Raw genomic sequence first — 14,902 nt, 5'->3', positions numbered from 1 at the left:
AAACATCTTCCACCACATTCAACACAGGAGGAATAGCTAAGGGCCTATGCTGGGGTAAAAACAAGAATTCCCTAAGCCTTTTCCTGGAATCAGAGTAATCCTGGCCTTCCCATTTAAAGTGCTCCCTCATGGAATGTCTCTGAAAATGAGAAATCCTCAGGAGGAGAAGCTGTAGGAGTGGAATCATCCACATCAGAATCAGAAAAAGTAGGATACTCCTGCAAGTCTTCTGCAGAAGACTCTGAATCCTCTGAACACTGTTCAAAACTATCAAACTCCGGTTCCACCCTAGGCCTCTTATCAGGCGGGGCATAGAACCTCTAATCATAGTAATCAAATCTTCTGCCATTTTAAGCATATGTTTCTTAGGTACAGAACCGAAATGCTAGGAGAAGCCCCCACTGAAGCTGAACTAGGCCTACCTCTCAAAGAAGTTTTGGCAACAGAAGGAGAGGCTCTAACTACCTTGGGAAGAGAGGGAAGAACAGTTACCTGAGAAGCCCCCTCAGCCTGGCCTACCTCCTGAGAAGGCACATCCTGTAACAGTAAAGTTTCTGCCTGAGACTCCATGGAAACTCCTGGCAAAACCTCTGGCTCCACTGAGCCTTCTAAAGAACCGGCGTCCGGGACTGCGGTTCATCAACCCTAGGCTGCTGTTTTGTCCTTGCGCTTCTTGGGCCAGAGTCGGAGAGCATCCGGCGGCATTTTATAATTAACGCTTCCCAAACACTAACCTGGCACAGTCTAACCTCCTCTTAATAGTGCGTTTGTTAAACCTAGCACAAGAGCGGCAACCAACAACGTCGTGCTCAGGCCCTAAACAAGGTATACACAAGGTATGGTAATCCCTATGAGGTATCTGTTTCCCACAAGAAATACAGTTATTCACTTTTTCTGACATCCGGTTAAATACTGAGGCAAGAAAAACCAAAATGTTCTAGCGGGTACTTAGCCAACTCTGTTTCGGTCTGAAACTCCGGTTTCGGAAATATTTCAGAACGCCAACCTGCACTCGCAAAACTGCTTCTGCATCGGACCATGCGGCAAAAAAGACTGAGGATATGACGTCGGTCATGCGCATTAGTACCCTGACGTACTGACGTCAGTCTAATGCGCCTGACGGCGTCAGCCTTATACTCTGGTATTCGGGCCGACTGGACGCGGACTATACCCAATAGTAAGGACTGCAGCAATGGGGAACGAAGAACATCAGGGCTTGGTAAGAGTGTAAACTGATAACCAAAGGGGGTGCAGCACAAATGCTAACAAGGGATAGATATTTGAACCAGGCACTGTAAGCAGTGAATGGCCTTTTCACAGCATTAGTCTTTAGATGATTAGTCACATAACAGAAATTAATAGGGATAATAATTCACTTAAGGCCAACCCTCCTTACCTGGATCTAAAAAGATACACAACTGGCCTTGCTAAATCTGTGCCCCATTCCTGGATGGCACAGTGGTGCAGCGGTAGTGTTGTTGCTTCAGAGCAAGAGGTTTTCCGGTTCGATTCTTGGCTGGGGTGCCTTCTGTGCAGAGTCCTCCCTGCGTTTATGTGGGTTTCCTCCCACATTACAAAGACATGCAACTGGAGTATTTCTTCTCGGGCCTCTGCTGAAAAATGGCTTCATTCCAAGTCGGACTTTCTCGGTTAACAAATGTTAAATAAATAAATACATAAGGCGGAAATTACACTGCAGTGCAAACTAAAAATATGAAGAAGGCTCTTTTACCCCTAAACTATCCTCCAAAAGAAAATAGGGAGGTGAATGAACTGGTACAAAGACTGTTTTAAGACCACTCTTGGAAGAATACATGGGTTCTTCAAGGGACACTTGATAGCAAGGAAAGACCACAAAGTATTACCTATGAGTAAAAGCCTACTAGTCTAGGATTCTGCAAGCAGTGATAATAGTGTATTCCAAAAAATAAACTTCTTGTCTACTAAACCAGTCACATTAAATGGATGGGTACAGGCGACCCTGTTTGCCATAATATTAAAGTCTTAAGGAATTTTTCAAAGGTGTGAAAGAAGCAGAACCCTTTTCAGGAAAAGTTTTGACAAGTACCTGTTGGGCCTCAGACCTGCCTCGAGGCACTGACTATAGAGGAACCAACACCAAATCAAACACATGGTTGAGGTAGATGAGAATCTCTTGACAACTAATTGAACAAGGTCACATATGATAATTTTCCCTCCAGGCAAAGAACGTCTTCAATTTGGTAATGTCAAGTCTAATGGTTCAAAGCCTTGCTGGCTACTTCAGGAGAAGGATGCTGTCAGCCCATCCAATGAAACATGTACAGATATGGATTCCTGCACTACCAGGGATCTGACAGTCTAAAAACACACTATACTTGTTCATCAGTGAGTAAAAAGGAGGATGAGTTTTGGTTTCTCCCTTTTGCAAGCAGGTGTAGAACATCAGATGGAAAAGGAAAAAAAAACTTATTAAGGGATGCAAACTACATCCACCCATCAATGAAATTGAAAATGATGTTGAATCAAGAGGACCTAAAGGATACTAATAAATATCTGGGTCTCTGGAAAACATAAAGAATACTATATACAAACAAAACATATGTCAGACTACCAAACGTACATTTACTCAGAGGTAAGTTAAGGACTAGAATAACAAGCTTTTAGCTATAAGTTTCTCATTATTAGGGAAAACACAGCAAAGATTGGAAAAGGGAAAAATAAAACCTCAAGACTTTGGGAAGAGTTGCTCAGAGGAAATAGAATGATGGTCCATTAGGAGATTAAACATAGATTTAGTTTATAAGACAGAGATTCTTTGTTTTACAAGGGACTAGCCCTGGAAGGAAAGGTAATTTTTGATGGGGAAAAAGAAAAGCCAGGTACAACAGAATACATTAATATCAGCAATCAGAATACAATTAACATGAAGTGCATGTAGTATTCTGGTAGTTAGTCTGATAATTGGACGATGCACACAAAATCAGGGCTCTGGGGTCAGGTTAGAATGGGCTAAGGTTAGAAAAACAAACTTCAAGGAATGGATGGAAATATGTCCAGCTTCTATGTATGCAACTAAATCAAGAAAATGTAGGATACTTGCTTGGAAATGTCTCCAGAGATAATTCTACGTCCCAAAAGAATTTATGAAATGTTCTCACTGTCAGATGGATGCTGCGTGTGAAAAAACTCAAAGAGAGAGACATGGGAACATATTTTCTCTGCTTGTTTGGAGTTGCAAAATTATATACTGGACCTGCAAAAGTTGATACAGGACACTGTAGGGGAGGAAAGAAATCTTATCAAGAAAAAGACAATGCTGAGTTGGGTTCAAGTGCCACAGCCAAGTTATGTAAGTGTTGATTTCTCTGACATTGACAGCAGCAAAAAAGTAACATTTATTTTATTTATCTTTGTTGACCAGGAAAGTCCAACTGGGATAGAAACCCTTTTACAGCAGAGGCTAAATACAGTGGAAAACGAGAGAAAAGTCTATATCTATTTGAACTAAAACAGAGTACAGCTGATATTAAAGACACAGAAATGAAGGAAGATGGTGGGAAGGGAGGGTGTTTTTTACATAACAAAAAAAAAAAAAGCAATGCACCAAAAAAGTATATATGCATATGTATATATATATATATATATCTATATCTATATATATATATCTATATCTATATATATATATATATATATATATATATATATATATATATATATATCTATCTATCTGTATATATATATATATATATATATATATATATATATATATATATATATATATATATATATTTATGTTGTTCATCTTTCGTTGTCAGCGATGACCAAAGATATTACATCAACGAGGTTGACTGAGTACGATGTGTCGGTCTGTGGTTGATTAGTCCGATGCGGGACTGGAAAGTTCTGCCACACGTTGGGCACAAGTGGTCACTTGAGTTGGTTGGCAATGAGTTGGCTGTGGATTTACGCAGCTCAGGCTTCCTCTGTGCATCTGTAGTCCTGCTCTGCTTGTAGGAGGTAGCACCCTTGCTGATGCCGCTTCGCCAGGCGAGGCTGTCTTGCACTAGGGTTTCCCAGGAGTCCGGGTCAATACCAAAGCTCTTCAAAGAGACTTTCATTGTGTCCTTGAAGTGCTTTTTCAGCTCACCTTGTGGGCATTTGCCTCCTGCAGGTTCACCATAAAACAGTCTCTTGGGCAGGCGTGTGTCTGGCATATGTACAAGGTCGCCTGCTCACCTGACTTGGGCCCTCCTAAGCAGGGAGTAGATACCTGGCAGTCCAGCTTGAGAGAGTACAACTATGTCTGGAACTTTGTCCTGCCACGTAATTTTCATCAGCCTTCTTAAGCAGCTCATATGGAAGCGATTCAGCTTTTAGGCATGACGCTCATACACAGTCCATATCTCACAGGTATACAGTAGTGTGGGCAGTATGACTGCCTTGTACACCTACAGCTTTGTGGACAGATTGATGCCTCTCCTCTCCCACACTGACACACACACACACGTATATTTTTAGGTATATATCCAGTGAAATCTCAATATTTATTACATATAAAAACAAAAAGAAAACTGGAACCACGAGTAGCTTAGTTTATTCAGATGCAAGTAAAAACTTTCACAGTATTCACGCTGCTTCTTCAGGCATCAAACTCCTCCTGCTACAAAGGTTACTTAAATGCATTCAGCTATCAATAAGCAATTAAACAATTACCTAATTAAATACTAAAACAAGAAGTTCACTTCTTAAATAAAAACTTAAAAATTATACATTATTTTTAATGAATTTTATCATGTAACTCTCTTAAAATAGGCTTAATGCTTAACATATCATTTAAGCCTGGTGGAAAATGAGCTCCAAAACACAAAACACAAAACCCATTTAGTTTCCATTTTCTCTGATAAATTTCTTTTTATCTCCTCCTCTGATGTAAGTTGGTGTATTATATAAAACAAGAAACATAAAACTGTGTTCATCACCCTTATATAAAATGTACATATAAATTGCATTAGTAGTCGTTTTCCTTCTGACCGCAGACAAATGACTACAAATCTTATCTTTTAGTCTTTGGTTAGTTTTACCTATATAAAATGCTGGGCAGATGTTACACTTTGCCATGAAAACATCTCCAGTGTCACAGTCACCCAGCCCTTGTATATAAAAAGGTTTTCCTGTCAAAGGATGGAAAAAAAGAACTTTCCTGATAAATAAATGTGCAAAAAGTACATTTTCTACAAGGTCTAGTCCCAATAACACTTTATTATCTTGGTAAAGTTTTAATTTGTTCTTTCTAACAAAGTTTATTTTTCAATGTCATTTCATTCTTATTTGCATATAGAGGACCTATGTCAAAAACTTCTTTTAACTCTGGTACCTGTGCAAGCATTGGCCAGTATTTCTTTATATTTTTAAGTTCTGTTGTCTTCCAACCATATGTTACTGTAAATGGACTGATTAGATGAAGATTTATTTTTCTGCTGTTCTGTTGAATTATTAGAAAAAATTGGTCGATAATGAACTATGTTCTGTGTAAGTTAATCCCATCTCATGTTGTTCTTTTCTGAAGTTTCTTTTGTTGTTAGATCATTTTTTTTTGAAAATACGCACTTTGCAACATTTACTACACAGAAACAAACCATTAAAGTCATAGATGGAGCACCATAAGCAGGCAAGTTGATGCTCAAACTGCAAAAATCAGTGCTTTGGCAGACTTTTAATCAAGGATTAGCCGAGGTTTAAGACTTCAGCAGGAGACATGTACAATTTCCCAGATTTAAAATGCCTTAAAACTAATGAGCCTGCTATACAACTCATCTATTAACATATATGTCCCTGTGTGCATCTGTAGTGGGACTTCTCTTATTTCAGCCCTATGTGACACCCACTCCAACCTAAGTACACATCAAGCTTCCTGATAAGTAGTGTTTCACAGCACATCTAGACTCTGTGCTTATATTACAATGATGAGTCAAAACAAAGGCAAAACATGTCTGTATCTAGTGAGTTAATGATTTGAATGCATTATTAAAGCCCTACATGTCATTGTGAATTCAAAAGCCAGAGTGCTAAAGCACTATAACACAATAACGAGTGAGTTCTGGATAACTGGCTTGAGTGCATGATTTAAGATCAATGTGCTGTTTTGAATTCAGTAGTCAATGTGGATAAACATTAATATCTCAAATTCTTTCTTGACAAAAGGAGGATTGCAAACAGTTTTGTACATACAGACATTAAAAACTGAACAAGCACAGGAGTCTGTCTAGTTCTAACCTCACCATCACGACTGTTGAGGGAAAAAAATAAAAAACAAAGAAACTAGTGGTCTTAAAACTTCATTGATGAGCTCAGTCACAATAATTTCCAAAAATCATGAAACCCTGGTATTGTTCCAAAGCAACAAGCCTTTATTCATCACAGACAAGCAATTCTCAGTACAAAAAAATAAATAAATAAATTACAAATATTTGGAACACTACCTTGGTTTCATGAGTTTTGGAAATTATTGTGACTGAGGTCATCAGTGAAGTTTTAAGACCACTAGTTTCTTTGTTTTTTGTAAATACAAACTCGTTAATTTTTCTAACAATCCAATTAACATTTCTTCAGGTCACAAAACAGCCAGAGTCCATCTTGGAAAGCAACAAACATAAACCAGAGAATCACTGTTGAATGGGACATCAGTTCATCACTGAAAGTGCGTCACACATAGACCTATATGGTCATTTTGTACAACTGTCAATTCACTTTGCGGTACATCTTTGTGATGTGGAAGAACCAAGTGCTTGAGATAGTTATGTTAAATGCTACACCACCAGACTGCCCATGAACACAACAAAAATGAAAACAATTTACATTCTGAGAAAAATCCTATGGTGACAAAGGAGTGATGGCTTCCTGCAGAGCAGCTCAACAAACAGTAAAAGTAATCTGAAAGTTTCTTTATATGGTAGGTGTTAAATGAAGCATGAAAACAAATTAATGCACTAGGCAATTAAGTAGCCCGACTGTTGTCCCACTACAGAGCCATTGATGGTCTTTTTTATACATTATGACGAGGGTTAAACTGACTTGCTGATACAGTAAACTTAATGATTATGTTAGCCCAGTCCTAAATGATAAAAATTATTGCACCTTGCATTCTTCAGACAATCACAACTCCACAGCAACAATGGAAAACTACTGAAGGAAGTACTAGGTATATTCCAAGCAATACAATGAAGGAATTCAGTCTTGAGAGAAAACCGTACTTTTGAACCTCTTACCACAAACATTCTGGACAAAGCCAAAAATAATGGGAGGACAAAGGCCCAGAATCATGACATATTTTAAATATTGCTCTTATAAACTTAAAAAAGTTGCTGGAATAACTGACTTTGCATTAGCATGCGTTTTCTGAACAGATATGAACTCTTGAGTTCAAATGCCTTTCATAACTTTGTGACTTTACTACTCAATTATTTGATAAAAAATACCAATTTTATGATGAAAAGACCAAAAATGTGAATGAAATAAGACTTCGAAAAATTCTGACAGTTGAGAGGCATTTAAGAAAGGTGGATTAACAGTTGAGATTCTTTGCTGAGACATTTTGTAGTTTTGTTTGTTTGTGTCTTTCGGCTTTTCCTGGTTAGGGGTCACCACAGTGGAACTCCGGTCCGCTAATGATTGGCAGTAGATTTTTATGTGCCGAGTTGCCGGCCCTGATGCACAACCTTCAATGAAGGTGCGCCCATTCACGCATGTCTCCACACAGAAGAGGGATAAAAGGAGGAACTGGATAGCCCTCCTTCTATGGAGGAAGGTTATGTGATATTAGGAATACAGCTGTGTGTGTGCGTGTGTGTGTCCATGCAAACACTTGTACATACATGACAGGGCGGGTTTACCCAGGGTAGCTGAAATTTTTCATGTAACCTGTGCCGACTTAAGACTACTGCAGAGGTTCATTAGTTATTCCATCTTTGAACAATACAACATGGTAAACATCCAAGAAATGTTCTAATTAGCACAAAGATGTACCTTGAGTAACAACTAACTACTCAAGTTTGATAAAAAATCCAAATTTTCCTTTTAACAACCTTCAAATCATTCTGTTCAGTAGTTTCAGCTAAAAAGGAAATGGGAAGTAAAAACAAGATCATCAGGACTTAGTCAACACATTCAAGCAAATAACCTTGTGGAAGACTGCCAATGTAGGCTCTTTAGATCCAACACACACAGAGCCTAGACTTTTCAATAACAGAGCAGTTAAACACAATACCTCCTAGCAGTTCCATATCCACCATCAACCACAGTAAAAAACCAGCAGCTGAGAATCAGCAGCTGAGATGGCAATTTTTTCACCCACTCTTGTCAAATGAATAGTTCAAAAGGTTCCTTTAATCTTATGGTGATCCCTGACTAAGTGGAAGGCAGAAAAATCAGCACTATACTTACTAGGTTTTCAATGTCAGTACGAGCCAGAACATACGTCCTAACATTCGTGTTTTGATGCAATAATGTATACAACAGGAGAGTAACTTCATCTGATTTCTGTTGTTCACATAAGGCAGTGTACAGACTACTGAAATTAATTTGGAAGGTATGCTGATGTGGGCTAGGAAATGGAGAGTTATCTGCAAAACAGAAAAGAAGGGAAAAAAAGCAGGCATGATTTTATAACAAGACATACTGCATGCAGAACTCCATAATAATCATAACATTCATTAATTTTACTTATTTTAAAATAAAATTTGCTACCAGGCTATCACTGGGACAAAGCAGAAATTCCCTAAGACTCCAAGAGCAGAATAAGTTATTTCTTACATTTATTTAATTGAACTGCACTTCTTAACACTTATAATTGTGCTATACAGCTAATCTACTACATTTTGCACTGTTACAAAGCTGTTTTTACTGTTTCACTGCATTTGTGTACTGTTTTATATTTATTTTTGCATTACATTGCTAGTAGCACTGCTATCACTGGGACAAAGCAGAAACTCCTAAGACAGAGAGCAGAATAAGTTATTTCTTACATTTATTTAATTGAACTGCACTTCTTAACACTTATAATTGTGCTATACAGCTAATCTACTACATTTTGCACTGTTACAAAGCTGTTTTTACTGTTTCACTGCATTTGTGTACTGTTTTATATTGTTTTAACTGTATTTTACATTGCTAGTGTTTCATTACTGTAACTGCATTTTTAATGAAATACTTAACTGTTAACAGCTTTTTCATACTGAGAGTTGTATTTTCTGTTTGTGAGTAGCCAGTAGCTGTAGTATATACACTTGGTGGCTTTGCAGTTGCCCGCCCCTACTGTAAATTTGATCTGGGACACTCCTCCCAGTCTAGTGTCATTAGCTCATTCTACCTAATACAGAGAGAACATCTGAGAAGGCCAACCCACTTAGTTTCTTAACCTTGAATTATATTCTGTTCCTCCTTTCCACTTTATATAAAAAAACACTTTGCTAGTATCCATACCTCTCAAGTATACCTCATTCCAAGGAACGTACCTCATTTGAGGTCTTAAAAAGTTCATGTTCCTCAAAGTTCCATATTGAAAGGCTCAGTCACACATTCAGTGGTAGGAATGTTTTAACTGATGTCCATGGCAAATGAAAAAGAATTGGGTCTATATTAGAACATCAAAATTTCACAACTTCGAATGTGCCAATATCGACCCCTATTCAGTGATCGCAGAAAATAGCAAAGATGGGGAACACCGCATTTCTTCCTAAGGAAGAAATCTGGTTGGCCGTTCCTGTGGCTTCGCTATGTTCAGCACTGTCGTGGAAAGTTACGGGTCGGGATCAGGTAAGTGTGCGATTGTGTGGATGTGAGGGGTAGGGCGCGGGGTAGGTGAGTTAGGGTTAGGGCACGGGTGAGGAGTGTGTGATAGTGACGGACCTTAGGGTTAGGGTTTGGGTTAAGGTAAGTGAATAGCTAGTGGTGTGTGTACAGTTTAGTGGAGGGTTTTAGGTGTATGTGTGTGGATTGCTGTTTATTTGGTGTGTTTGTGTTGTGTGCATATGTGTCGGAACAGCAAATTTTTTCCCCTAGGAAAAAAATCTGCTGTTCTGCATGTTCGATGTCAGTGTTCCCTGAATAGGGGTCGATATTAGAACATTCGACATTTTAAAAAGTCGATGTTCTAATATAGACCCAAAAGAATTATATTAATTTATTAAAAGTTCTTTTTTATGAATAAAAAGGCTATTTTAGCCATTGTATGACGTTCTTAGTTGAAGCTGTTAGTATGTGTTCCACAATTTGCCCATTTGTTCCACATTATGAGGGCTAGTGTTCCTCATTTCAGAGAAGGAATGTTGAGAGCTATGCTAGAATCTACCATTGCTAGAATCTCCTTGTATTCTGACTGAGTGTGCTTTTCAAACAATCTGGAAATACAGAGCTGATAAATATATTTTTGGCACTTTTTAATTGTTCAGAGTTATGCACTGTCTTAATTTTTGCTTGACTGAATTATTTACATATTTGCTGGCATTGTTTTCTGATACTCTAAGTGCCTCCAGTTTGATTTTTCCTAATTTACTCCTTTCTCCACATGCTTTTAGTTATTTTTAAATTTAATTGCATTTATTTCATAGGTTCATACTAGGCTATCTGCCCTAGGGCATTTATAAGCCTAGCCAGAGTGTGTTTGGCTTTCGCCACCCATTTTAAATTAATTTTGCTATGCCCTTTTTCGAGGTTAGTATACTGTGCCTCTGTCTAACAGTGACACAGAAGTGATACCCAGGGTAAACCTACGATCTCCCATCCACTCATCAAGATTCCTCTTGAAGAGAGTCAATGAGGGACTCTGCCTAACCTGGACTGGGATTTTATTCCAGAGTGAAGGGAGCCTCTGGGTTATGAATCTGTCCCTCCAGCATGTCCTATTTATTTCAGTGCTGAGGTTCAAGACTCTCGAGCGCATAGCTCAATGGGATTTGGATTTTCTGAGGTGCAGCATGTCCATTAATTCCGGGTTGGACATGGCTTTATACGTAAGACACAGATCGCCTCTGAGCAGGCGGTATGCCACTGAGTAGAGCTGGAGTTTCTTTAACCGGGTAGCATATGGCATCTGTTTGAGCCCTTTGATCTTCTTGGTGAGGTACTTTTGGGGTCTGTCCAGTTGCTGCAGGTGTCTGGTAAGGTACATCCCAAAAGGGGCATTGTACTCAATTATGGGCCTGATGAGGGATGAGTAAAGAGGCACGATGACCTCCCCTGATCTAGATGCGAATCCCTTCATGATTAGGTGGGATATATATATATATATTTTTTTTATTTATTTATCATTTGTTGACCGGGAAAGTCCGACTAGGTTCCACAGAGCCTGTTTTCAGCGGAGGCCCGGGGAGAAATGCTCCAGATGTATAAAATGTTTTTCTAACCACTTTGGCCACGTGGTTGTCAAATAAGAGATTGCTATCAACTTGGGTCCCCAGGTCCCTAATTACTTCTTCTGTACTTAATGGATTACCACCTATGTGGTAATTTAAACTGTATTTGCTTTAATATTGCTACACACTCAAGTGGGCTAACTTGCACTACATTTAAATTGTTTTACTGCTGCTTTTCTGTATATAAAAAAAATCTAAGCTTGCTTTCCACCTTTCCTCGAACTAGTCTCATCCAGATACAGACTTGCTGTATCCAGGACTGTTTGTAATCTTCTAAGCCCCCCCCCCCAAGCCTTTCTGTGCTGGAGGAAAGCCTTCTAGCTTATCAGTGGGAGTGGTAAGCACTAGATAGCCTATCTAACAAAAGAGGAGTGTTTTTTTTTCTGGCCCAGAAATAGTAGTTTAGGCAGCTTGGGCAGTTTTTCCATCCCCTTCAACTTTCTGGTTTAAAAGCCCGCTTTTACGCTTGTTTCCTGCCTTTCCTGTAACTAGTCTAGTCTTGGTACAGATCTTCTGTATCCAGGACTCTTTGTAAGCTTCTGAGACCCACCCCCCAAGCCTTTCTGTGTTGGAGGGAAGCCTTCTAGCTCATCAGTGGAAGTGACAAGCACTAGGTAGCCTATCTACCACAACAGGAGTGGTTTCTCGCCCAGAAATTGTATTTTATTGAATGTTTGGGCAGTTTTTCCATCCCTTTCAACTTTCTGGTTTAAAAGCCCGCATCTGCATGGCTTTGCACTTGTTTAAGCTCTGCTCAGTGGCGCCGAGCTGAGGTAAACTATTACTGGTGCCAGAAAGTCTGCTCTTCATTTTCTTCCTTAGATCTTGCTAGATCTTTCTCTCTTGCACTTCAAACAGCCTAATCGCTTTGCACTTAAACAGATTTTTGTAGCAAGTATTATAACAAACCTAAGAGCCATCAGCACTAGTCGTTCTTCAAGGAAATAGCTCCAGTACTTAGTAGTTATGACCACCCCTCCTGGCATGATTAAAGGGTAGTCCCCTGTGCTTCCTCCAATTAACCTGGTGCACTTGGGCATTTTGAGCCAGTGTAGCAACAGCCTCATGTACACAGACAACCCTCTCCTCTAACCTCCCAACACTCAGACTTGTGAGAGATGCACTTATGTCAGCAAATTGGAAGCTATGCACTCTCCAGCCAAGACCGGACTAGCTGGTCAAGAGAAGGTCAACACCTGCATCACACCACATGGAACACATAGCCCTCCAGAACACCCACTATTCACAGCTCTCACACAAAAACACAAACCACACACTTACCTTTGCGGAGGCACTCAACAGAAATTTACCCAAACAGCAGAGACCTCAAAGACAGAAATGCACTCGACTACCACAACACAGGACAAACCACAGGACACATAGCTCACCTCCACAGTGTGCCTCTCAACCTAAGCCCCTAAGGCTAAACACCTTGGCCAATACACTAATCATAGGTGACTCAATAGTGAGGCACACAGATGTCTCGCTCACTAGGTTGAATAAGAAGAAGGTTATCAGTCAGCTATCTATCAGGTGCCACAATCCAACACATAACACACACACTCAGGTCACTCCACAACAAGTACAAGTATGACTCTGTCATTGTCCATGTGGGTGTGAATGACCTGAGATGCACCTCCCTGGACTACATGAAAAGAGACATGGTGGAGCTCTCGGATTATGTCTAAATCTCAAGATGTACTCGCTCTAACCACGCCTCAAAATGGAGAACACTGACATTTGTGCTGTAATGGAGACCTGATTTAAAGTGGCAGAAAGCACCCCTGCACTACCAGGCTATAACTCATTCCACACCTTTCAGCCCCGAAACATGGACCGAAGCTCCAAAGGCGGTGGTGTCTCCATACTCATAAAGGATATGTACACCTCCAGTCTAGTAGCCCAGAATAATGCATCTGAGATACTTCAGGTACAACTAACATTGGATAAGACTGCGATCCAGGTCATAGCCTGCTACAGGTCCCCAACCATGTCCCTAGACTCTCACTCCATGTTCCTAAGCACCCTGGAATCTATCAAGGTCCAACCCAACACTCTCATACTAGGAGACTTCAACTACCCCTCCATCAACTGGGAAAACTACTCAAGCACCAATGGTCTGGCCCAACGCTTCCTGGAATTCATCAATTCCAATGCCCTGGACCAGCTCATTCTTACCCCCATTAGAGGAAGCAACATCCTTGACCTGGTTATTACTAACATGGGCAATCGTTGCTCTACACTAATAGACAATTCCTCCCTGGTTAAATCCGACCACAAACACATCACCACGGAAATCCACATCTCACCCACACCCCCCGCAAAGGTATCCACCATGAAAAACTTCTCCAAAGCTGACTTTGGACTCCTAAAAACAGAGGTGGCTAACTTCACGGTACCCATGCCAATGGAAAATAGATGCATGACTGCCGAATCATACACCAATGCACTGTACAAACATGTACATAAATGCATGGAACTAGCCATACCCAACAGAACCAAAACACTTTCCTCCAAAAAAAGAAAGCTAGCCTGGTGGTCCCCTGCCATTAATAAACTGAACAACAGAAGCAAGAAACTGTTACAGAAAAAGGTTAAGTCCCAAGACTGGAAAAATTCCCTTATTAGCCTCAGCAAAAAGTTGAGCTCCCTCATCAAAACCTCCAAAGCCAGCTATGAAGGCAGAATTGTGGCAGACACTAAAAACAACCACAAAGCCTTCTTTAGTTATATCAAGAATCTCCATGGCAACACCCAGATTTGCTCTGAGTTACTGCACAATGGTATCTCCTACATTGAGCCATCAGATACTGCCAACATACTGGCCAACAGATTCAGTGCCAACTTTACCCCCCCCCCCCCCCCCAAGGACCAATCTCAATACCGGAAGAATGCCAGGTACCCAGAATTACTGCAGCACAGGTTAAAGCTGCATTGTCTAAGGCCAAGAATACAGCTTCCATGAGACCCGACAATATCTCTGGCTGTGTTCTACATGAAATGCAAAGTGAACTGTGTGCTCTGTTCACTCACAGCCTCACCTCAGGCTTTGTCCCTATTGAATGGTACACTGCCACAATCATCCCTCTCCATAACAAAGGAGCGACTACAGACCCTGGAAATGATCACCCCATTAGCCTGATGAGTCTGATAATGTAAGGTTATGGAGCGCAGATCGTGGACGTAATTAACAAGGATATAGAGAATCTCCAAAAGTACAGTTGTGTACACTTACCATAAAGGTGGATATTCGAGTGAATTCACTGTTGCAGTCATCACACTTGGGTTATCTGCAGGCAGCCCTCAGTCGTCCCGAATACCAGAGACTTAGTATTTCTGTGTTGGATACTACTGCTCCAGGACTGACGTCAGGTCGTCAGGGGTGTAAAAACAGGCAGCCAGCCAACGCCATTACATCAGTTTTTCTTGCCCCAAATGTCAAGAGCCCCCCAAATAGGGAGCTATGTTATGGTGGGGAAACCACCACCAGTAAAAAGTAAATACCAATACCC

The 14,902-nt window shown here is 40.2% G+C and overlaps 1 protein-coding gene across 1 annotated transcript in view; it reads right to left on the bottom strand.

The window, feature by feature from the left end:
• The window catches only part of DYM (dymeclin), a gene marked incomplete in the record, with an annotated part of 2,754,049 nt that overhangs the window by 1,445,187 nt on the left and 1,293,960 nt on the right, over window positions 1-14,902 (bottom strand). Inside the window, 1 exon segment of the mRNA XM_044081708.1 lies at window positions 8,422-8,600. Coding sequence (XP_043937643.1) covers window positions 8,422-8,600 — 179 coding nt within the window.

The sequence above is a fragment of the Protopterus annectens genome, chromosome 1.part1 (genome assembly GCF_019279795.1).
Source record: "Protopterus annectens isolate FY-2018-M chromosome 1.part1, PAN1.0, whole genome shotgun sequence".
Taxonomy (NCBI): Eukaryota; Metazoa; Chordata; order Ceratodontiformes; family Protopteridae; genus Protopterus; species Protopterus annectens.
The sequence above is the reverse complement of the archived record's forward strand: the minus strand, read 5'-3'. Positions and strand labels throughout refer to the sequence as shown.